The following is a 25,795-nucleotide window of genomic DNA, read 5'->3' as shown; positions in this document are numbered from 1 at the left end:
AAATGCCCACCTTAACAGCCTTTCTCAGCACAGTGCTGAGAATAAAGAAAATCTGCCATGTCTCTTTGTGTATGTCTGAGATGTCTGCTTACTCACTAAGTTTTCCAATAGTGCTCATGTCACTCATTAGCAGCTCTTAATTGTTGCAATGTTTCCTGCATTTCCAGTACTACAAAAGAGGGGGAATGAACCGATTTGCCTGAGAGTTTTGTCATCCTCTGTGGCACTTCTCTACCATCAAATTCAGATGAGTTGAGTTCCTTTGATCTGGTAACCGCTGAAATAAGTAAATAAAACAATTGGATCAACCTAGACATTTTTAAAAAATGTTCCCCAGGTGATAGGAGAAAGTGTCCTCTTATTTGTTGGTGCTGTAGCACACTCAGTATGAATTATAATGGGATACGCTGGGATAATAGAGGAGGTACGTCTGCAAAATAAACCCATTTGCTCACTTTCTCAGAAACCTGGTGGGGGAGGAGAGTCTTACCCTTGGTTGTGCATGCGTTAGAGGGCAGAATTCGGCTGTTAATTTTGGCTGGTTCCTATTTGCAATTGTACGGTCCCCCCTGCCCCCCTTCACAGTTGCATAATATACCTCTGGCAACTGCTGCTATAGAACTAAATGGGAAAGTGTTTTCAGCAATCCCTAATGCAGTTTAACACCTGGAAATAAGGAACCAGCGCCATGTGACCAGCATATTTCCATGGACCACCAGTAAATACTTTTTTTGCATCACCAGTTGTCCGGGTTTTGCACTACCACATGTACATGAAATTTCGGTTCTATTACTAGTCATTTGTCCTGTGCATAGGATGAAAATATATCATTGTATACCGTTATACCAGGCACTGGTGAGACCTCACCTGGAATACTGTGTGCAGTTCTGGTCTCCCATGTTTAAGAAGGATGAATTCAAACTGGAACAGGTACAGAGAAGGGCTACTAGGATGATCTGAGGAATGGAAAACCTGTCTTATGAAAGGAGACTCAAGGAGCTTGGCTTGTTTAGCCTAACTAAGATAAGGTTGAAGGGAGATATGATTGCTCTCTATAAATATATCGGAGGGATAAATACTGGAGAGGGAGAGGAATTATTTAAGCTCAGTACCAATGTGGACACAAGAACAAATGGATATAAACTGGTCATTGGGAAGTTTAGACTTGAAATTAGACAAAGGTTTCTAACCATCAGAGGAGTGAAGTTTTGGAATAGCCTTCCAAGGGAAGCAGTGGGGGCAAAAGACCTATCTGGCTTTAAGATTAAACTCGATAAGTTTATGGAGGAGATGATATGATGGGATAACATGATTTTGGCAATTAATTAACCTTTAAATATTCATGATAAATAGGCCCAATGGGATGTTAGATGGGGTGGGATCTGAGTTACTACAGAGAATTCTTTCCTGGGTATCTGGCTGGTGAATCTTTCCCATATGCTCAGGGTTTAGCTGATCGCCATATTTGGGGTCGGGAAGGAATTTTCCTCCAGGGCAGATTGGAAGAGGCCCTTGAGGTTTTTCTCTTTCCTCTGTAGCATGGGGCACAGGTCACTTGCTGGAGGATTCTCTGCTCCTTGAAGTCTTTAAACCACGATTTGAGGACTTCAATAGCTCAGACATAGGTGAGAGGTTTATTGCAGGAGTGGATGGGTGAGATTCTGTGGCCTCCATTGTGCAGGAGGTCAGACTAGATGATCATAATGGTCCCTTCTGACCTTAATATCTATGAATCAAAAAATTGAAAATTATGCATATTAATAAAATAATTAAATCATCTAATTAGATGATCCTGTTTCAGAACAGCTTATTGAAGATGATTGGCCCATATAAATATACAATATTATAGGAATGTTTTATATTAATAGAATATTTTGGGAAGATGTACATTAACTACTGTGTGTATAAATCATTTATTTATACTATTTATTCACGTACAACATACCGAGAAAAGGAAGGAAAACTGCTACTTTTCCTTCACTGCCCTGCACTTCCTTGAATGGAGCATTGGATGAAAGCACATACTGTATTAATGGGTACCTCTATCTCAGGTATCTTCTGGAGGATCAAGTGTTAAATGTTTTTACTATTTCTTTAATCAGATCATGTGTTTGAAGCCCTGCTACTCACAGGCATTGACCTAGACTCACTAGAACCAGATTCCGTTTTGGAAGAAGTCTGGATCAAGGAAGTTGTTAAAAAATCAGGGATGAAGTACAAATGGGCAAAATTAAAACAAGAAAAAGTCAGAGAAAATAAAGATGCTGCGAGAAGGTATAATTGTGATTGTTCTTTTGATTTTTTCCTACTACTATTAAAATAGCTCATTTGGGATACACAGCTGATAATATTTAAAAGATAAATTTTAACTTCTGGTTTGATTCCTTTGCCCATGTAATTGCTACATCAATGTTAAGACGCTTTCTGTTTTAATTTATGTTGATTTTTGTGAAACTGTCTAAAAATGTTGCTTCTTGCTTCATCTAATTGGGATTGCTGTATTAATTGATGCTGATTTAAGTAAGATTGTTTGCTTTAGTTAGCAATGATTTTTTATTACATTTATTTCTTTGTGAAGACTGGGGAAGAACTTGACTGTTCTATTAAACACTGAGCTATGATACATGGCTACTAATTATGCATAGAGGTCGTTATTGCCCATCGATATTACACAGAGTGTTTGACAAAACGAATGTTTTGCTATTATTTTAGGCCTCCTGCTGATCCAGCTTTATTAACCCCAAGGCCTCCAGTTGTTACTATATTGGGCCATGTTGATCATGGGAAAACAACTTTACTTGACAGTCTGCGAAAAACTCAAGTGGCGGCAATGGAAGCAGGAGGCATCACCCAGCATATTGGTGCCTTTCTTGGTATGATTTAACCATACATATAACAGTTTGTTATACACTATATATAGTAGTCAGCTTTGCTTACAGTTTACTTGAACTGAATACAATTATATGCAAGGTTTTTTGCTATATAGCAGAAAAAAACGTGAACATACTGCTTGGATGGACCTTAAAAGCATTAAGCATACCATTTGCAATGTTGAAACAATACTATAAGGTCTCGGTCATTTGGGGACATTAAAGATCCCGTGGCACTTTTTGCAAGAGTGAGGATTTGAAAAAACCCTGCATCCTAGCCCAATTCCAATTTTGGTAATTGTAGTGTGCCTACCTGCCATTCTTCTTGTAGTTACAATTGGATATGTTGTTCTTCCTTCCTGTCCTAGAGAGAGGTAGCATGGTCTAGTGGAGAGTACGTTGGGTTTGGATTCCGCATTCTTTTGTTTTGTTCACAGCTCTGCCACTGACCTTGCTGTGGGCAAGTCATTTCATATTTGTGCTTCAGTTTCCCTGCCTGTAAAATAATTATACTTCTCTTCTTTTATAAAACTCTTAGAAATACATAGATTAAAAGTGTTACGTATAGTTTTATATAAATTAAAGTGTTGGATAGTGTTGCTTTTTTAAACTGAAGGCTTGCTGTGCTTCACCTCAAAACTCTCTCTGCATTTCAGTGGTGGGTGAAGTGATGTATGTACTTTAGGATGTTTATGGATAAAAGGCCCTGTGATAGATTTTTCAGAGGGGACTGAGGCAGTCAGGCATCCAACTCCCTTTCGATAAGCGTCCAGTTCCGATTGTAGATCTGCTATAGATCCCCTTGGAAGCCCCAGTCTTTATAAATTAAACTCGTCGTCATCCTTTAACCACTGAGTTTGTCTCTAGGGTTATGCTTATTAGTAGCACTGCTTTTTTCACGTTTTTGATATCTGCTATGACAGAAACAGTGTGTTAACTTTCATAGATGATATACAAATTGTTCATAGAGGAAGGTGTATTAGTTCAAACAAAACTATGGGAAAGATTATGCTTGAAGTGTATTGTGTTTTAAATTATGTTTTCACAGTATATTTGCCTTCTGGGGAAAAGGTAACTTTTCTTGATACTCCAGGACATGCTGCCTTTTCAGCAATGAGGGCAAGGGGTACACACATCACTGATATTGTCATATTGGTTGTAGCCGCAGAAGATGGAGTAATGAAACAAACAATAGAATCTATTCAACATGCTAAAAATGCCAAAGGTACAGTATATTTGACCTTTTAACATTTCATTTTTTTTACATTTGTGGTGTGTTAATATCCAGCACTATAAACCAAGACATGCTGTAGTAACAATTCAAAGAATAAACATGCGTACAAAACATATATCAGCCTGTCCTCTCCCACAAAACATAATCCTCGAACCAAATCCAAGTCCATTCAGGTTGGGGATGTTTTTCTCCTTAAAACAATCCTATGGAATAACTGAATGTATCCAGTGAAGTGAGCTGTAGCTCACAAAAGCTTATGCTCAAATAAATTTGTTAGTCTCTAAGGTGCCACAAGTCCTCCTTTTCTTTTTGCAAATACAGACTAACACAGCTGCTACTCTGAGACTCTTGTGTATCAATATAAATGTCTAATACATTCTGAGGCCAGAAGGGACCGTTGTAATCATCTAATCTGACCTGTATAGCACAGCCCATAAAACTTCCCCAAAATAATTTAATAGAAAACATCTTGTAGAAAAACATCCAATCTTGATTTTAAAATTGTCAGTGATGGAGAATCCACCACCACCTGTGGTAAATTGTTCCAGTGGTTGGTTACTCTCAACTTCTGGCCATTGGATAAGATTGTACCTTTCTCTGCTAGACCTGAAGAACTCATTATTAAATACTTGTTCACCATCGAGATACTGTAATCAAGTCACCCTTAACTTTCTCCTTGTTAAGCTAAATATACTCAAAGAGCTCAATCTATCACTATAAGTCATGTTTTCTACTCTTTTAATCATTCCCATGGCTCTTCTCTGAACTTGCTCCAATTTATCAACATCCTTTTTCAATTGTGGGCAACAGAACTGGACATAGTATTACAGCAGCAGGTGTACGAGTGCCAAATACTGAGCTAAAATAAACCTTTCTACTCCTACTTGAGATTTCCCTGTTTATGCATCCCAGGATCATGTTAATTTTCTTGGCCACAGCATCTCATTGGGAGCTCTTGTTCAGCTGATTATCGACCACAACCCCCAAATCTTTTTCAAAGTCACTGCTTCCCAACATAGAGTCCCCCATCCTGTAAGTATGGCCTACCTTCTTTGTTCCTAGATATGTACATTTACATCTAAATTTAAAATGCATATTCTTTGGTTGAGCCCAGTTTACCAACCAATCCAGATCTTTCTGAGTCAGTGGCCTGTCCTCTTAGTTGTTTACCACTTCCCCAACTTTTGTAAACTTTTACCAGTGATGATCTTATGTTTTCTTCCAGGTTATTGATAGAAATATTGAGTAGCATACAGCCAAGAACTAACTCCTAAAGGACCCCACTGGGAATTGTACCTGTTCAGTGCTTTCCAGATCATATGTGGTCTTGGAGGAATGTACTACCTACGCCTGATCCCACTGATTGCTTTTTAACCCCAATCTGCAGAGTGGAGGGACTTCAGTAGCATCTCTCTAGAATCATAAGGCTAGTTCCCTCTACTCATTTTATAGAGAAATCAGAATTATTCAGGTGTAGCAGTTTCATAATTCCATTTTGAAAATGTCTTTGCAATTTCAGAAGTCTTTGTCAGCTTGTCATTCTATGGTCTAAACTTGTTTCCAAATCACTTTCAACTTTTCAGGGTCTTATAATCCTTAGTTTTTTCACATAGAACAGTGACATGGCCATCACTGGGATTTTTCAGTATCTTCAGTATTTTTTTTTCTTGATTTCTATAGGCTTAATATTAATTTTTTTATCGTAGCCTAGATATTATCACATTAATTACAAATATATTTGCGTGTAACTCTTTAAAAAGCTTTCTGTAGTATTACTAACTCAAGGCAACTGATTTTTCTTGACATGTGTGGAAGTTTTTTTTTTTCTTTATCATTATCACTATAGTTAAGGTGGAACTTTTATTCATAGGAAGGTAAATTTCAATAATGATTTTGCAAAATATTTTTTTTAAATAGCTCTAAAGTTGTTTTGTGGGTTAGATCTGTGCCAGTGAACGACAGTAAAGTCTTTGATATTCAAATATGGGCTCCTTGCTAAAGAGACCTTTTTGAAATATGCTGATGGTTCTTTTGCTATCTCAAGATTTTCTTCTTGAGCTTCTTGTAATTAGCTCTTCTACCACCAAAAGAAAAATGGATCTAAACAATGCTATGAAAAGACATTTTCCATCTTGGGCCACTCACGTGATCTCAGCAGCCTTAGCTAGGTTGCATTGTAATGAACTCTTTTACATCAAATTGACCAGGGCTTAAATTCCCATTTTTTTCACAGTGTATAGGTTAGGCAGGAGTTTGCAGAATCACTTTGAGTGGAGAGAAGATTAAATGTTCTAAAGTAGTTTTGGCAAATGCACCACCACAAAATTGTTCTGACTTTTGATGAAATTGAGAGCAATGTGATGCACAGAGAAGAGAAAAAAGGTGCTTTTTTTCCTCTACAGTTCTCAGAGGGTGGACCCCCAGCTGCCGAAGGGTCTCTGTTATAATAAACTTCCTTGACTGAGGGTGTGGGAGGGTAGGTGGCAACCCCTTTGACACCCATTAATGCTGCATGTAGCTAGGCTATATGGATCACTACAGAGGGAGGCATGAAGAGTTTCCTTTCGTGCTGCTTCTACACCACTGGTTACAGCCCACCAGGCATGAGAATCCTTCCAGATTTCCAGTTCACATGCTAAAGCATATGTTTTAAAGCCCAGAATGGGACATCAGAAAACTTTATTTGTGGTGGACAGAGAGAAGCTAACTTTGCACTTGCAGAATTCTACTATAGTTATTACACCTACATAACTACACCTCTAGCTTTTGTGAATAGAATTATTCCTTACTACTTTAATTTTGCTAGTGAATACAAATGAACATTAGTGTTGATTCTCTTTGTTGACTGATGCATATTGTGCGGTTCCTTAATATAGATATTGGTAACAGGCATCTTAGAAACAGCTAGGATAGATAGTACTGAGTATTATAGGTTCATAGATTATAAGTAGGGTCCTACCAATTTCAAGGCCATGAAAAACATGTCATGGACTGTGAAATCTGGTATTTTGTGTGCTTTTACCCTATAATATGCAGATTTCATGGGGAAGACCAGCATTTCTCAAATTGGGGGTCCTGACCCAAAAGGGAGTTGCGGGGGGGTTGCAAGGTTATTTTAGGGCAGTCGCGGTATTGCCACCCTTACTTCTGCGCTGCTGCCTTCAGAGTTGGGCAGCCAGAGAGTGGCGGCTGCTGACTTAGGCCCCAGCTCTGTGAGCAGCATCCTAGAAGTAAGGGTGGCAATACCATATCATACCATCCTTACTTCTGCGCTGCTGCTGACGGTGGCTGTGCCGTCAGAGCTGGTCTCCCGGCCAGCAGCAGCTGCTTTCCAGCTGCCCAGCTCTGAAGGCAAAGCCACCACTAGCAGCAGTGCAGAAGTAAGGATGGCATAGTATGGTATTGCCACCCTTATTTCTAGGCTGCTGCCTGCAAACCTGGGCCCTCAGTCAGCACCCGCCACTCTGTGACCGCCCAGCTCTGAAGGTAGCAGTGCAGAAGTAAGGGTGGCAATACTGTGACCCCCCCCCCCCAATAACCTTGCAAACCCTCCCCCCCCCCCCCCCCCACAACTCCCTTTTAGGGTCAGGACCCCCAATTTGAGAAACACTGATCTTCCCTGTGAAATCTGTATAGTGTCAGGTAAAAGCACACAAAAGACCAGATTTCACCATCTGTGATGCATTTTTCGTTGCTGTGAATTTGGTAGGACCCTAATTATAATAATCTACTCTGACCTCTTGCATAACACATATTAGTAACATTCTATTATATTGGGTAAGGACACAGTAAGAAAAAGATACTTGGATATGATACTAGAGATACTTTAGCACTACTGTCTATTTACAAAATGTCACTCTGGAGCTAGTGTTCATGGCTTTATTGCAGTGTTACTAGCACCAGTTTTAATAAAAACAGAATAAAAAATACTTCTTGTGTTTTCCCATAATTTTGCAACCCAAAACAGCAGTGGTATCATTTTATTAATGTAATTTTCAATGTTTAGACAGTTTATGAGCATTGTTTTAAGCCTAGCAAACAAACGTGCTTGCTGAATGTATAAACAGGATTCACTTGTGTTTCATGTAGCAAACAGTAATAACTGAAGAAAAGGCACATTTATCTAAGCTCTAAATTAAGGTAATCTTGTGATACTGGTATGAGAGAGAGATACTTATTTCTTTCTCAGTTCCTATCATCCTTGCCATAAACAAATGTGACAAACCTGAAGCTGATCCTGAAAGAGTGAAGAAAGAATTGCTGGCTCATGATGTGGTTTGTGAAGAGTATGGGGGTGATGTTCAGGCTGTACATATGTCTGCACTTAAGGTAAAATTTTGATGGTTTCGGTCATGTTCGGGAAATTCTGCCATGTGGAATACTTTGATTTGGCATTTGGAAAATGAGTTTTGACTTGGGGCCTACTCCTGGAGTATGCTGAGTGCCCTGAGCTCTCAATGGAGTCAGTTGGAACCAAGAGCTCTCAGTTTCTTGTTCCCTAAAGGCCTGAACTTGCAAGAGACTATCAGTAGAATTACAGACTTCCAGTTGCCTCTGATTTTTGTTAGTGGGTATTTGTTCCAGACTTCTGTCATTGACTCATATTTGTGCTTTAAGTAAAAGGCATCCAGAGGAGTTAGTGCTGAAGTTAGGCAGAAAGAAATAATTCAAAACCAAGTATAAACCTTCATAATAAAGTTTGGACACAGCTAGCAGGAGAGAGTAAGCCTCATAAATCTACTTCCTGTAGACAACTGGTAGTTAATTACTATAATCTGAAATCCTAGCTTTGCTACTGGTACTTGATTCTGTGGTGACCAAAATTATCTTTATCTTGCCAGAAATTAAATCTGGAACATTGCAATTACTTTATTGCTGTCTTTCTGAATTGAACCTATTAATGGGAGCGCTGAGGAAGCTGGGGACAGCTGCTCAGAGTCAGGAGAGAGAGGGCAAAATTAGTTCTGAAATGGGAAAAGGGTGCACCCTAAATACCACACCAGTTTTCTCCTCCTACCCTATTTGCTCCTTGTCCCCACATCCACCTCTCTCCACTCCTCAAAAAAAAAAAAATCAATTGTGGAAAATATTTTTAAAAGAAATGTTTTACTAATAGGAAGATTAAACTCCCTTCCTATTTCCAGCACTAACCAGACTGCTATTGTTCATGATATGCAAGGCCCCCTCTCTCCCCTTCATGCTTCCTGATCTTTATTACTTGCATTCAGGACTGCTAGCACTGCAGTCTTAGGCCTTGATCATGTATTACTTCGGTGACCCCTCTGGTCTATTGGATTGCATTGTGGAATTGGGAACTATGGATCATGTGTATTGGGACAGATGCTGGTACTCAAAATTCATCTTCTGATCCTATTGTAACTAGCTGCCTCCTTAATTCTTAACTGTTTGTTGGTACAGGGTGAGAACCTAATGGCTTTAGCAGAGGCAACTGTTGCTCTAGCAGAGGTTTTGGAACTGAAGGCAGACTCCACAGGCCTAGTAGAGGGAACCATAATAGAGTCTCGCACAGATAAAGGAAGAGGGTAGGTCAGCTAATTGTCTGTCTTCCTTCCAATTTTAATTAATGTTTCTGTTAAGTTTATTCCAGTTGACTTGGTTAAAGAGTCATTGTCCAGGTGGTTTCCAAAATTAAGGTTTTAATTGAAAAAATATATATATAAAACTCTAGTATTCTTAGTATATTTCAATAAAACTTCATTTTTAAATGAAAAAAAGATTGTTTGGGTTTAACAATTCGTCAGCAATGTTTGCAATCCAAACGTTGCAGTATTTATTGCCTTATTGCATGGGAATCAGAAAATGAACAGTTAAGAACTGATTGGGCTATTTTATTTTCCAGTGGAACAAAGTGTTGTATAAGCAGACAGCATATATGGTAAAACATAAACTAAATTTGTTTAAATAAAATATTAACAACGCAGATTTTTTTTAAAAATTAAAGAATATTAATCTGACAGTTTTTTAACCTACATAGTTTACTTACTATAAAAGAGAACTTTTTATGAACAATCCCCTAAAAAGTGTCTTTGTTCTTTAAAATGGTGATATTTATAGGGTACGTGCAAAAGAGAGAAATCAATTTTTATATTTCTTTATATATAATATAAAGGGAGACCTGGAAGGTTTCTTTTCAACAAATTCTGCTTGATGTTTATTACCTTAGAAATATAAGCAATGTGTCTGGTACTTCCTGGATTTTCTGGAGGACTGTTTGGTGTCCCATATTTTGTGATTTTTCTCAGTGCCTAATTGAAGAGGAGGAGGTTGCTGAATTTTTAACATCTTTATACAACTAAAGATACTAAAAAGGATACAGCCCATTTTTTTTTCTTTGCAAATCTCCTTTAAAACTCCCTCTGCAAGGTGGTGAAATGTTTAATAGCTGTGTTCTGAGATCATAGCCCATACTGTTCTATATATGCTTTTTTCGTCTTTTCTTAAATGCATGTAACTGTAAATATGATAGCAAACTTACCTTTTTCTGTCTTCCCCTTTCGCCTCCTCCTAGTCCAGTAACCACGGCCATAATTCAGAGAGGAACTCTGAGAAAAGGATGTATTCTGGTTGCAGGTAAAAGCTGGGCAAAAGTGCGCCTGATGTTTGATGAAAACGGCAAAACAGTAGATGAAGCCACTCCCAGCATGCCGGTGGAAGTTGTGGGCTGGAAGGAAATCCCTTCAGCCGGAGCTGAAATCCTTGAAGTAGAATCTGAGGTATAGCAAGAATAACTTGATGCATAGCTAATACACTTGTATTGCAGTATGTAACGTAGATGGAATTAAATACAAAAAAGGTAATGTTCATTCAAAATGAGCCATGGTAACTAAGGCTTGAAGACACAACCTGGGTACTAAATGTGGCCTGGAATAGGTTTTCCACAACAGGATTGAAGAACCCACTGAAACACACAACCCTTATTCCCTCCCCTTCTCCAGCACTTTCACGTTGATCTGCTCCACATTTAGCCAAAGAAAGCAATCTATCAGTGGGATGGAAGTGTAACCTGTGGTCTCCTATTTCCCTTTACTTCTGCTTGACTAGCTGGTGTCTGGGTGGCTTCTCTTTCAGTATTGCCTTGGCTGAGTGTCCAGGAATAATTACTAATTTCTTCCCCCATGCCTCTCAAAGGACTTAGGTTGTCCGCTTTTAAGTAGCATATAATAATAATTACTTTAAAACATGACATAAAATAAACCAAGAATTAATGGGCTCATTATTCTTAATCTTAGAATTAATGAGACTCAAAATAAAACAAATTGGGGTGCATAACTTGTTTTAACTTAAACTCTGCCAAAGCTAATGGAGGTAGGTACTGTTTGTGTCATTAGAGGGAACAAGCAGTATCATTTAAGACTCCAGCCTCTCCAAAGCTTCCTGTGTTTTTCCCTGACCCTTTTATAAGACCAAATGTCAGAAGCCCACCTCTGATATCAGGTTTCTCAGCTCAGCGTTCTCCTTGTGACCTTGGAGTCCCTTAAATATACCTTTCCAGTGACTTTTTGATATCAAATAATCTGAAGAGAGGCTACAACAATCTCTTATGAATTGGCCATTGTATGTTTTCTAAATCCATTTAGGATTCTGTTTGTTGCTTTGGATAAATGGTTCTGGTGTCAGTTTTTTGGTGCCATGGAGTGAGGTGAGAGATACCTTGGAGCAAAATAATGCAGTTTATTCCACAGTAGTTTATGGAATTGTTACCATGCCCTTGTATGTTGGCTTGAGAACTTGTCTATCTTGGGCACCTCTCCTGTTGTCTTCTGTGTAAAATTAGGTTGTTTTGCTTTTAATTTTAAGTATTATTTTACAGTCTAGCTAAACAAAGTTAAAATTAAGAAAGCGCTTGAATGGTGTCCATTAGATAATCATCTAGAAAAGCGTTTAAGACCAAGCTGCCCAGTACTATATATTGATAAGTAACAGTGCTGTCTCTTCTGCCAAGCAAAGGGCACGTGAAGTTGTTGACTGGAGAAACTATGCTGAACAACAGGAGAAGATCAAACAGGATATGGAAGTTATTGAAGCAAAGCAAAAGGAACACAAAGATGCATACAAGAAAGAGCGAGAGAGCCTAGCCAATCTGACCTGGAGACAGAGAAAAGCAGCGTTATATAAAACCAACAAACATCTAATAGCTATGAGGTCTAAAGAGAGAGTGGAGAGTGACAGAAACGTGCTACCTGTAATTGTTAAAGGTGCTGTTATGTTTTAGTGCATATTTCCCAAGTCTAAATGTAAACCTATTGTAATTATAGGTGTTTCTTTGAGTGAGTATCCATGCAGATTCCACTCCTGGTGCGTGAGATCTGATTCTTGTGAATAACACTGTTGGGGTTTCACCTGTACCCTTCTTGCTTCCTGTAGCTGAGGGTATAAAAAGGATGGGGAGGCTACAATGCACATTTTGTTCCTTACTGCCTGTGGCTGTGAGATGGCACCCTTTAGTGTTCACATCTCTTGCCCTGAGCAAGTTAGCTGACACAGTTCTATTAGTTTATTTTTTGCTTAGATAAGTTTTCTTTGCCCATTGACTTCTAAAAACCAAAAAACCCTTAGGTTTTCTCTCCCTTTGTACAAGGGTCTTACTCCTTGTACACACCCCTCTCCCTTGTATAATGGCCCATCTACTCTCACCCCCCCAAACAAGAACTTAAAATGACTGACTGCGGGTCACTAGGTTTTAAGGTCTGTCCCTCCTGTGACACAGGGATGCCAGTCACAGATGCTGCTGTGCCTGGGAGAGGACCTTGCTCCAGAGTGCTTCTTGATTGCCGAGTCCTTCTCCAAAAGGACTCAAATAGTGAAGGAGGCAAAACAGAAATATATCCTCTTGGGAAGGTCCATGCAAGCCTTATCAGATTTTGGCAGACTTTTTAAGACACTCCTGATATGGGGCCTATCCCATGCATTGAGTGCCCCAGTGAGCTGAGATGCCACTCTAAGCTCCAGGGCAAGCCCTGCTTGCCAACCATATTGGCAATATTTTCAGAAAAGGCTTTTAAGGAGTTCTCCCAGATACTTATCCCCCTTTCCAAACAGGATGGAAAGTCTCCTGTAAGGCTCACTATTCTAAAAGCCTAACGGTGGAGTCCCATTTCAGTTCACCTACAGCAAAACCCAAGCCAACACCAACAGTCTATTCTATTCATATGTAGGTTCTTACAGCGCACTCATCGCTGTAATATCTGAGTGCCTTCAGTAGTGCATTAAGCAGTGTGATTAAAGTCTGTCAGCTGTTGTCAGTTAGTTAGAGCAGTGTTTTTCAAATCATGAGTCGTGACTCAGTACTGGGTCGTGGCATTTAAGGCATTGGGTCGCCTTGCTCTGGTCAGCAGCGCCGACCGGGACTTTAAAGTCCCGACAGCAGTGCAGCCCAGCTAAGGCAGGCTGGTGCCTACCTTTTCCGACACTGCACAGCGCCCTGGAAGCAGCCAGCAGTGGGTCCGGCTTCTAGGCAGGGGTGCAACAGGGTTCTGCGCACTGCCCGAGCACCAGCTCCGCACTCCCATTGGCCAGAAACCAGCCAAAGGGAGTTGGAGGGTGGGCGGTGCGGTGCCTGTGGGTGAGAGTTGTGTGAAGTTGCTTGCGTGCGCCTCCACCTAGGAGCTGGACCTGTTGCTGGCCGCTTCCGGGGTGCAGCGCAGTCTGTGGCGCCAGGACAGGCGGGAAGCCTGCCTCTGCATCCCGGCTGTGCTGCTGACCGGGAGCTGCTGGAGGTAACTCTGCACCTCAATCCTCTGCCCCAGCCCTGAGCCCCCCCAAACCTGGAACGCCTTCCTGCACCCCAAACCCCTCATCCCTGGCCCCATCCCAGAGCCTGCACCGCCCCCCAAACCCAGAACCCCTTCCTGCACCCCAAACCCTGCAGCCCCGGCTCCACCCCAGAGCCCTGACCTCCTCCTGCACCCCAGCCCTGAGCCCCCCCACAAACCCTGAGCCCCTCCCACACCTAAACCCCTCATCCCCAGTTCCGTTGGGTCATGGGCATCAACAATTTTCTTCAACTTGGTCCCCAGAAAAAAAGTTTTAAAACAACTGTGTTAGAGATCCTCTTCCCAGGGGGTGAAGCGTATGTCTTGTACTGGTAGATAATTTTTTTTAAAGAAAAAATATAAATGTTGCTATGTATTTGTATTTAATGCACGTTAAAGAAATGCACCTTGCATTTGGAACAGAAGGTGGTGAGGTTTGTGATGGTCCTTAATTTTGCAGGGAGTTCATTCCAGTCTGGGACTAACCCCAGGAAAAGTTCTGTCTCCTACACAGATGAGTTTTACCCTTATTGTAGAGAGTTTTATTGTGCCAGAAAAGGAAAGTTGTTGACCACACTCTTTATCCTGGAGCTTTAGGCAATGTTTCTGGTATCCTGAGCCCAGGCCATGCAGCACTTTGAAGATAAGGATCAAAACCTTGAACTTGATGCTTTGTTCTATGGGAAGGCAACGTAGAGAGCGGAGGACAGATCTGATGTGCTCTCAGTAGCCTGTGCTGCTGAGGAGACATGCTGCAGCATTCTGTTCTAGTTGGAGTTCCTAAGTGCTGAAGGCTTCAGGTATGTTGCCTTGCTGTAGTTCAGCAGAGCACTGATGAAGGCATAAATAACTGAGGTCCGGTTGTCATCCAAGAGGATGGGACTGGGCCTCCTAGCCAACTAGAGATGATAAAAGCATTAATCACATTAATCTCCCTGTGTTCTTCCTTGTCTATTCCGGGTGAAATAAACCTCTATGTGTTTGAAGTCATCTGGGCATTGCACTTTATCTGGATAGGACCAATCCATTCAGGTGCACACCTGTCATCAGGGAATCCAAGCGTACTCCTAAACTACAGACCAAATTGATCAGTTATGGATGTGTGCCTTTAACCAAAGGAAACTGTACCGTGGCTGCAAACTATTCAAAAGGCTTTCCTCTGCCCGCTAGTATTACCTCTGTCTTGCTCGGGTTCAGCTTCAGTCAGTCATGCATGTTCTTCATGCATGAGCTGATTTTATCCAAGCTGTGGACCATATTGGATCTCTTCCTTCACTAATGACTGTACTGCCTCTGCTACCTACAGCAAGGTAACAACCACAGCACTGAAGCCCCTGGCACAAAGTACTTTGGTATGGTCCATCTTGGCATAGGGTATGCCCATATTGAGACCCACCACTGTGGTATGCGCTACTCACCTCCTTGGCACTGACTGAGGTATTAACTACAGTAGATGTAGGACTCCATATCAGCACTGATGCATGGCATGGAGACATCTTTCAGTGGGACAGATGTCAGATTCTCCTTACAGAGAGGCTATGGGAGGTCATTGCTAGATCAACCTCAGTGGTGATCCCAAGACAAGGCACAGCTGACAGAACTTCCCCTCTGCTGGAAAAGACATTTCTTTTCATCTCAGAGTTCACCCAAAGTTTCTCCCTAAAGGAATTTCCAGCTTTCACATCAATCAGTTGATTCATCTCTCTGTGTTCTTCCCTTGTCTATTCCGGGTGAAATAAACCTCCATATGTTTGAAGTCATCAGAGCATTGCCCTTTTATTTGGACCAATCCATTCCTGTGCACACCTGTCTTGGACTCTCTTTTTGGCATTCACTGAAAGGATTATATCGAGTGAGTCTCGGACTACTTCAGGACTTATGATTTGGCTAAGAAAGATCCCCCTGGACATATTAACACTGAAGCGGCCTCTGCAGCATGTTTGATTAACATCTGCATAGGAAGCAACATGGAACTCAATCTAAACATCTACACTTGCTATTCCCTGGCACAAGCGTCCAGATTGGATGCTAGCTTTGGCATGGCAGTCCTGCAATCTGTATTAAAGTAGAACTCCTGCTGCCTAGTTACTGGTAAATAGGCAACTGTTTGTTAGTCACCAAAAGTGGAATCTGTGGACAATCACTTGAACAGTTACTTACCCTACAGTACCTGTGTTTTTTTTGTTTTTTTTTTAGATGTGTTATCCACAGATTCCATGACCCCCATTTCATCCCTGCTAATTGGAGACCTGCTTCCAAGAGATTCTTATTGGTGAAGGAACTGAGGTGTGCACCCCGCTTTTCATACACTTGGCTTCAGGGAGTAAGCGAGTATTCAAGGCACAGGGGCAGCCTCAACAGACATTGCTATTCAAAAGAATCCAATCTTGTGCATGTGGGCTGCATGCACCCCTAGAGTGGAATCTGTGTGAAAATGTCTTAAATAACCACAGTTCTTAACCACTCTGTTCCAGTCCTAAAATTAAGCACTGGCTTGTAATCTTTTGAGAGAGAACTTCCTGAAGGGAATGTTGTTTTTCTTTATGAAAGTTAATGTAAGCATAACTTAATGACTACAATAACATTAAAGTACGGTTTTACTCTGAAAAGTTACTATGTAGGTATGGTATATTCTTACTCAACAGAACTGCTTCCTGGGTCTATTCAGAGACATATCTGCTTACCTTGTTAAGAAATGTATTTTTTACTACTGTCAGCTCTGGCGAACCAGCAACTATGGGCTTCTCTTCTGGTTCTTACCTTAGCAACAGCATTGCTCAACTAAAGCACTAATCCTGCAAAGACTTAAGCAGGTGAGTAACTTTGAGCAATCCTATTGAAACTCATGTGTGTAAACACATAACTCACATGCTCAAGTATTTGTAGGATCGGGCCCTAAATTCCAGTTGCAGGGCTATCAGTGCAGACTCATAGTCTGCAAGTATGCCATCAATTATATTGGCTCAACTCCATTGGCAATAGTGTTCCATTGGTAGAACTGAGGCCATGCAGAATCTTTACTGATGATGCAAGAGCCAGGAAGAACCCAGCTTGACTTTAGTATCCCAGGCTGAATGTGCAGGGCTGACGGTATTTGCAAAACTAAGCAAACTTGATCTGAAAATCATTGAGACGCAACAAACATTGACCTTCCTCCCCCCAATGATGTTGCATTCAGTCACTTTTCAGACTAGAACACCACACTTTCAAGTTTGTGCAATATGTTCAGTAGTCTCTTATGTATGCCAAAAAGAATAATGCACCAGATATTACATCTTTTTTATGACACTGTACAATCTAGAATTCCCATGTAGCAGCATTTGTCTTTTTGTTTGTTAATTTTGGTATTGGTTTATTCTGATTTTACAATGCCTAGTAATAGAACATTTGATCTATTTAGGTGATGTAGATGGTTCCACTGAGGCCATTCTAAACATTCTGGACAGCTATAATGCCAACGATGAATGTGAATTGGATGTGATCCATTTTGGAGTAGGTGATATCAGTGAAAATGACATAAATCTTGCTGAAACATTTCAGGGTAAAGTATAAATTTAGACAGTTATCTTACAATCAGTATGGAATCCTTCATATTTTATTAAATGAACAGGGTAGCTGTGCTTTCAGTTTTTGTTTCTCCTGTGTACTAATTAATTAGCAATACAATCAATGTAAATTTGTATGAAACATAAAAATACTAGTTTTCTTTCATAGAAAATAAATACTAGTACCTGTGCAAACAGGTATCCTGCTAGAACTCTAGTGAAAATGCAAGTAATGTAGACAAGGGTATACAAAATACTGTATTGTCTATAATGTGGCAGACAATACCTGCAAACTTGTGTGTTGGAGACAGTGCTCTAGATTTGAACCCTTATTCTGGTTGCCTTACGCTGCTTCAGCAGTGCAAAGCAGTCAGACAACTGGCTTAATCAGATCCCAGAGGATTCATTTGTGCAGGGAAGTCCTGGTGGGGGAGGTGGTTGGCCGGCATAGTGGTTCCTGTTGTAACCTCCTCCCAGTGCCCCTATGCCTGAGTTAATCCCCAGTTGCTGGAACTGCCCTGGGCCATAGCTGGGACTAAATTAGAACCTCCTTCAGACTGCTCTGATTTATGCTGGAGACCAAGATAAGGAGCTGGCCTTTTCTGGACCCAAGATAAGTAGCTCCCTTTCAATCCTGCTCTTTCATGTACCATATTGCTCAGCCGGATCACAGGATCTGACTGGCTGGCTATCTGCTTTGTTACATTTAATTGTATCATCTAGGAATTGAGAGAGACAAAGTGGGTGAGGTATATCTTTAATTGGACCATCTTCCGTTGGAGAGAGAGAGAGAGAAGCTTTTGAGCCACATAGAGCTCTTTTTTTCAACCTGAAGAAGAGCTCTGTGTGGCTTGAAAGTTTGTCTCTCTCCCCAACAGAAGATGGTCCAATTTAAGATATTACCTCATCCATCTTGTCTCTCTAATATCCTGGGACTGACATGGCTAAAACTACACTGATCTAGGGACAGTATTTTGTGGAGGTTTCCATTGAAGCAACTCTTCTTAAAGTAAGATAGCATTGTTATGTACATGGTGCTTAGCGTACGTGCAGTGACCCAGTATCTGATCTCTGATTTAAAAATGGATGGAAAAGCTAAAATAAGGAAACTGCAAAATGAAATTTTATAATCAGTAATGTTGCTTTTACTAGCACTCAATTTCAGGATATCTTGACTCCTGATTCCAAAAGGAAGAGAAAAGAGGATTGTAATTCAAATTAGTAAATGTGAAAATCTCAACCCAAGTAAAACAAACAATTTTTAGTTAAGTACAGACTGTGCTAAGAATAAAATATTACATTAATATTTCAGGACAGCCTTTGCAAGCTCATTTCCAAACGTTTTCACTTACTGCTTGAAAAACAAAGAAGTTCCTCTACTTGGAGTGTTTGTATTTAATAATTAGCTGTGGTGGTTTTATCTGTCAGGTGTCATATATGGATTCAGTGTGAATGCAAACAAATCTATTCAGCAGCTGGCTGCGAAAAAGGGAATAAAAATTAAACTTCACAATATTATCTACCATCTTATTGAAGACTTGAAAGATGAGTTGAGCAGCAAATTGCCCCCATCTGTAGTAGAGCATATAATAGGTAAGTTTTCACTGGATGGTAAATATTGCCTTGAAAAACTAGACCTTTCTTGTGGGGTAGTCCTTGATTTAAAATGGTATGTTGAGGAAATACACAAAGCTCATTCTCCAGGATAGTTTTCCCACTATACTGGATTGCGTAGAATTCTTCTGCAGTTATTCTCCTCAATACACAGTAGCAGAATGTCCAGAAGACTTTAAAGTTTTGAGAGCACAGCAAAGCATTGCATTCATTACTGATGGAGTTTGTATTCTGTTCCCTTGCACTTAGTCCTTCCATATCTTTCCATAGGGGAAGCCTCTGTTCTTGCTACCTTCTGTGTCACGGTAGGAAAAAGCAAGGTTCCAGTGGCTGGCTGCCGAGTACAAAAGGGGCAGTTAGATAGAAAGCTGAAGTTTAAACTAATTCGTAACAGAGATGTTGTTTGGAAAGGTAAGTAAAATGGCTATCAAAACATTTATCCACACTAATATTCTACTACACATACATGCTCACCATTGGAGTTAGATTCTTAGGCCCAGATCAGGTCCTCTGATCTATACAGGCAATGGAAGTCAATGAAAATGTTTTGGTATATCTGAAGGTGGAATTTTCTCCTTAAAAAGTTGTTCAATCAACTTAATACACTATTTACAGTGGACTTCACCTAAAAAGGACATGTCTAGTTCCTGCAAAGCTTGCTTTCTTGCTTAAGCAATGCTTGCAGAATTGGTTTTGGACAGACATTTTCTTGATTAATCATCCTGGTGTTCCCTCCTCTTAAGAAACTTCCCCATGCTCTGAACCCCTGACAGCAGTCCGTGTAGGAAGGAGATAGTCAGATCAATTAAACTTTGAAAGGAGTAGCACCTGATTTTCAGAACCTGTGTAAATTATGGAGGTTCAGCATCACTAAAAATCAGAACCTTCTTGCATTGGCCTTGCCATGTAGTGGTTTTGCTTTTCTGGGGGGTCGGAGGACGGAGGTTGTTTGAAGTCCACATTAGTCTTTATATTCAATCTATTTTTTTCCTGCATTGACATTCATTCTCTCTAGGATTTTTAACCTCACTGAAGAACCATAAAGACGATGTCCAGATAATAAAAACTGGCATGGATTGTGGCCTCAGTTTGGATAAGAACATAGAGTTCAATATTGGAGATGAAATTATCTGCTATGAAGAAAAGGAAGTTGAACAGACAATTTCATGGGATCCAGGATTTTAAATAATTTTACTTCACTTGAATGTAATGGAGAAAAGGCCTTGCATTATTCCTGATCACCTTTACAGAATGTTCTTATGTTAAAGACACTTACAAAGAGACTTGTATTGTAAGAATTCATTGGGTTCTTAATGGGGGTGTCAACAGCTGATATTTCAAAAGTAAAAGGATTTGTTTTAGGGGCTATGAATGACAGGGGTGGCTTCCTCACTGCTGCAGGATTGTGCCAACTTTGTAGACCCAGGAGATCACACGACACAGGAAAGCATGGGAGCCAGCATGGCAGTGTTAACTCTTTGGGGACAGAAGAGAATGTGCTAGAATGACTCCTAGCATGTTTCAGATACAACTAAAAAGTACCTTTCTAGGAAGGAAAGGACTATTTCAGGTCACTGTAATACTGTTTGTATTGGTAACATCGTTTGGCTGATAGAAATAATTCACCTGTTAAAATATTATCTGAAAAGAATAAAATGGCTAGACAAACACAGAAGGAACCATTAGTGTACTGTCACTACAGCCTTTGAGAAAACAAGTGACTTTATATGAAAGATTTGGCCTTCATTTCAATACAGGCTGATCCACCAGATGATTTCATCTAAGATTTCAGAGTAACAGCCGTGTACTGCTGAATTGGAATTCATTTGCAAATTGGATACTATTAATTTAGGCTTAAATAGAGACTGGGAGTGGCTAAGTCATTATGCAAGGTAGCCTGTTTCCTCTTGTTTTTTCCTCCCCCCCTCCCCCCCAGATGTTCTGGTTTAACTTGGATTTAAACTTGGAGAGTGGTCAGTTTGGATGAGCTTACTCTCCCAGCAGGAGAGTGAGTTTGTGTGTGTATGGGGGTGGGGGGGATGTGAGAAAACCTGGATTTGTGCAGGAAATAGCCCAACTTGATTATCATGCACATTGTGTAAAGAGTTGTCACTTTGGATGGGCTATCACCAGCAGGAGAGTGAATTTGTGTGGGGGGGTGGAGGGTGAGAGAACCTGAATTTGTGCTGGAAATGGCCCACCTGATGATCACTTTAGATAAGCTATTACCAGCAGGACAGTGGGGTGGGAGGAGGTATTGTTTCATATTCTCTGTGTATATATAAAGTCTGCTGCAGTTTCCACGGTATGCATCCGATGAAGTGAGCTGTAGCTCACTAAATAAATTGGTTAGTCTCTAAGGTGCCACAAGTACTCCTTTTCTTTTTGCATCTAAGATTTGTGACTCATGTTTGCCTGGCATAAGGTAGTCTGATTATTAGAGCGAGGGCAAGGTTCTATCCCTGCTTTGGTAGACTTGCATATTTTGAATGCCTGAAGTTAGATATCTGCATTTGAAATGCCTCTGCCTTAACCATGTTATGCTATTTCCCCTCTGTAAAATTAGGATAATAGCAGCTACATCTCAGATGTTAAGTATCAGGGGGTAGCTGTGTTAGTCTGTATCCACAGAAACAACAAGGAGTCTGGTGGCACCTTAAAGACTAACAGATTTATTTGAGCATAAGCTTTCTTGGGTAAAAACCTCACTTCCATCTGAAATGAGGTTTTTATCCACTCCTTGTTTTATCTCAGATGTTGTGATGTTAATCTTTGTGATATGCTTTGTGGCCCTTAAATGTGCTTTGTGGTACTTAAATGCCAAGTAATTATATTAGTGATTTCTGCTACTGTTTGCATTATTGTAGTGTATATATTTAATGCTGTTCTGTGGTTGCTGCTAGAGCTCTTTCTGCAGTTCCCTCCTAAAACTGTCTCAGAAGGTTAGACTTGTACCCAGAACTGTGTTGCTGTCTATGGGTATTCATTTTACTATTGTATTACCATGGAAAGAGTTCATCTAGCTCCTCCTGGCCTTTTGTTGCTCCTAGTTAGTTTAGATGCAGGCATCTGCTGGCAAGCATAGGGGGGGCAGTGGCCTGCTCTGTCATCTTAAAGGGATTTGTGTTTTGTCTTGACTAGCCCCTAGCCAGTCACCTGAGTGCCATGCAGGGGGATGGAGCAGGGCTCTTCTTTTCAGGTGACCCCTAGCTCAACTATAGGAGTCTAGAGAAAAGACAAGGGAACTCCCCTGGTTCCCCACCCCCTCCATGCTCCCTGGGCAAGAGAGTGAAGATCCCAGCTGCTGGTTCCTTTGGGTGGGAAGGGGACGCTCCTGTTACTGATCTCCTGTACCCTGCACAGCAATGCAAAAAAGAGGAGATACTGCCCTCATGCCAAAGTTAAACCGCAAAATTGCTGCTGACTCCCCCTCCACCCTTCCCTTTGCAGGGCCAGTGCAGAGCTTGCCCCACAGCAGTAAACAAGCCATGTACAAGCAACTATCACCAAAACTGAGGCTCAAAATCCTATCGGACAAAACAACTTACCCACAACCCCTAAGGAAAAAAGTTATGTGACTTTTTTTTTAAATAAATATAATCTTCATAGTGTCTGATTTACTGATATTCTGTGAGCAGTACAGCAAGCTTCTGTAAGAGTCTAGTTTGTATGATGACAGATAAGACCATATTTAATGTGCAAACTGTGGCAAATTTAAAGAAAAACCGAGTCACTTGAATCACCTTGTCTTGTATATAAAATAATGGAATTGACCTGTACTTTAAAATGAATGTTGCATAGCTCTGGTCTACACAACAGGGTTAGGTTGAATTTAGCCGCGTTAGGGTTGATTTTAAAATTACTGCGTCTACACAACCAACCCCATTCTTTTGACTTCTGTACTCCTCCCCGGCGAGGGGAGTAGCGCTAAAATCGACCTTGCTGGGTCAAATTTGGGGTAGTGCAGACACAATTCAACGGTATTGGCCTCCGGGAGCTATCCCAGAGTGCTCCAATGTGACCACTCCGGACAGCACTTTGAACTCCAATGCACTAGCCAGATACACAGGAAAAGTCCTGGGAAATTTTGAATTTCATTGCCTATTTGTTTGGCAAGCTCAGCAGCACAGGTGACCATGCAGTCCCCCCAGAATCGCAAACGAGCTCCAGCATGGACCGAAAGGGAGACACTGGATCTGATTGCTGTATGGGGAGAAGAATCTGTGCAGGCTGAACTCCGATCAAAAAGAAGAAATGCTAATATATATGCCAAGATCACACAGGGCATGGAGGAGAGAGTATACAAAAGGGACACACAGCAGTGCCGTGTGAAAGTCAAGGAGCTCAGGCAAGCGTACCAAAAGACAAAGGAGGCAAACGGTCGCTCCGGATCAGAGCCCCATACTTGTTGCTTGTATGATCAGCTGCCTGGCATTCTAGGGGGGGAACCCTACCACTACCCCACCACTGTCTGTGGACACCTACAACGGGGGAGTCTCACACAACAGGGAGGAGGATTTTGTGGATGAGGAAGAGGAGAATGTGCAGCAGGTAAGCGGTGAATCCGTTCTCCCTGGCAGCCAGGACCTTTTCATCACCCTGGAGCCAATACTCTCCCAAGGTGGGATCCCTGACCCTGAAGCCAGAGAAGGCACCTCTGGTGAGTGCACATTTGTAACTACAGTACAGGGTTTAAAAGAATTGAGATGCATTCGCAGCCAGTACAGCTACTGGAAAAGTCTGTTAACGTGTCTGGGGATGGAGCGGGAGTCCTCCAGGGACATCTCCATGAAGCTCTCCTAGAGGTACTCTGAAAGCCTTTGCAGAAAGTTTCTGGGGAGGGCTGCCTTATTTCGTCCTCCACAGTAGGACACTTTACCACACCAAGCCAGTAGCAAATAGTCTGGAATCATTGCAGCACAAAGTATGGCAGCGAATGGTCCTGGGTTTTGGTCGCATTCAAGCAACATTTGGTCGATATCTTTCTGTGTTAGTTAGGAGAGTGATATCATTCATGGTCACCTGGTTGAAATAGGGGAATTTTTGTAAGGGAATAGTAAAAGGACCCCGTTCGTGCTGGGCTGTTTGCACTTGGCTAAAAGGGATCATCCCAGAGAATAGCCATGCGGTGGGGGGACAGTTGAAGGGATCATCCCAGAGAATAGCCACCCAATGGGGTGGAGGGAGGTCTGTGCTGCACATCCACCCAAAAACCGCAGCCCCTCCTTTTAAATGTGAAACCGAACCGGCATTGCTTGCTATGGGAAAGGAGGGCGCTGCAGTTTGAAACCATTCCCACATGTTATGAAGATGTAAGAAGCCAACCCCACATACCAAAAGGCTTACCATGGCTGCCTGGAAACCAAATTCTCTTGCCCAGCCGTGTGTGATGTGTCACCATACCGGCAGGTGCTCAATATAAAAGGCAAAATGCAACCTTGTACCTAAAGCACATGTGCTGTCTGCTGTGAATTGCTTGATTCACTGTGAAAGAGTCTCCCTTTTGTTCTCAAAATGTATCTTCTTAAAAGTCTACTCTCCCTTTTTATCCCCCCATAGGTGCAAATGTTTCTATGCTCCCCCTATCATCTCCGTCCCTGAGGTTATCGCAGATTAGAAGGTGGAAAAAATGCACTCGCAATGACATATTTTCCGAGCTCATGCAGTCCTCCCGCACAGCTTGAGGCACTCAGTGGCAGAGGCCAGGAAAGCATTAAGTGACTGTGATGAGCAGAGACAGGAGGCAATGCTGAGACTAATTGGGGAGCAAACGGACATGGTGAGGCATCTGGTTGAGCTGTAGGAAAGCCAACAAGAGCACAGACCCCCACTGCATCCATTGTACAACCGCCTGCCCTCCTCCCCAAGTTCCATATCCTCCTCACCCAGACGCACAAGAATGCGGAGAGGGAGGCTCCGGGCATCCAGCCACTCCACTCCAGAGGATGGCCCAAGCAACAGAAGGCTGTTATTCTAACAGTTTTTTGATTTGTAGTGTTCTTGTCCTTGTCCTTCCCTTCTCCCACACCCCACCCGAGCTACCTTGTCAGTTCTCACTTTTTTTTTTTAAATTAATAAAGAATGCATGGTTTCAAAACCATAGTTACTTTCCTTTGCTAGCTGTGATCGAATGGGGGCGGGTGGTTGGTTTACAGGGAATTAAAATCAACAAAGGGGGCGGGTTTGCAGCAAGGAGAAACACACACAACTGTCACACTGTAGCCTGGCTAGTCATGAAACTGGTTTTCAAAGCCTCTCTGATGTGCAGCGTGCCTTGGTGTCTGGCTACTCAGAATCAGCCACCAGGTGATTTGCCTTAATCTCCCACCCGGTCATAAACATCTCCCCCTTACTCTCATAGCAATGGAGCAAGCAGCAATAACAATGGGAATGTTGGTTGCGCTGAGGTTAGCAAACAGCACCAGTGAGCTTTTTAAATGTCCAAATGCACATTCTACCATCATTCTGGACTTGCTCAGCCTATAGTTGAACTGCTCCTTACTGCTGTCCAGACTGCCCGTGTACAGCTTCATGAGCCATAGGAGCAAGGGGTAGGCTGGATCCCCAAGGATAACTATTGGCATTTCAATGGTAATTTTCTGGTCTGGGAAGTAAGTCCCTTCTTGCAAACACCCTGGAGTTCCTAAAAATGCGAGCGTCATGCACCTTTCTCAGCCATCCCACATTGATGTTGGTGAAATGTCCCTTGCAGCACCATTGAGAAGTACCCCTTGCAGTTTATGTACTGGTTGGCAAGGT

The 25,795-nt window shown here is 41.5% G+C and overlaps 1 protein-coding gene across 6 annotated transcripts in view; it reads left to right on the top strand.

Annotated features, from left to right (window-relative positions):
- Positions 1-25,131, top strand: part of MTIF2 (mitochondrial translational initiation factor 2) — a 30,331-nt gene extending 5,200 nt beyond the window's left edge. For 3 of the 6 annotated variants that reach the window (XM_078852327.1, XM_073339314.2, XM_078852325.1), the window contains exons 4-15: positions 2,103-2,274; positions 2,713-2,873; positions 3,919-4,095; positions 8,294-8,433; positions 9,523-9,647; positions 10,634-10,838; positions 12,068-12,320; positions 17,278-17,418; positions 18,851-19,015; positions 19,307-19,447; positions 20,052-23,696; positions 24,596-25,130. In XM_078852327.1, coding sequence (XP_078708453.1) covers positions 2,103-2,274; positions 2,713-2,873; positions 3,919-4,095; positions 8,294-8,433; positions 9,523-9,647; positions 10,634-10,838; positions 12,068-12,320; positions 17,278-17,418; positions 18,851-19,015; positions 19,307-19,447; positions 20,052-20,221 — 1,850 coding nt within the window. In that variant the 3' untranslated portion in view covers positions 20,222-23,696; positions 24,596-25,130. Of the gene's footprint in view, positions 1-2,102; positions 2,275-2,712; positions 2,874-3,918; positions 4,096-8,293; positions 8,434-9,522; positions 9,648-10,633; positions 10,839-12,067; positions 12,321-17,277; positions 17,419-18,850; positions 19,016-19,306; positions 19,448-20,051 lie in introns of all 6 variants that reach the window. The other 3 variants (XM_078852326.1, XM_078852324.1, XM_078852323.1) reach the window with 3 other exon arrangements.
- The last annotated feature ends 664 nt before the right edge of the window (positions 25,132-25,795 follow it).

Source organism: Lepidochelys kempii, chromosome 3 (genome assembly GCF_965140285.1).
Source record: "Lepidochelys kempii isolate rLepKem1 chromosome 3, rLepKem1.hap1, whole genome shotgun sequence".
Taxonomy (NCBI): domain Eukaryota; kingdom Metazoa; phylum Chordata; order Testudines; family Cheloniidae; genus Lepidochelys; species Lepidochelys kempii.
Note: the sequence above shows the minus strand (reverse complement) of the source record. Positions and strands in the feature narration are given on the sequence as shown.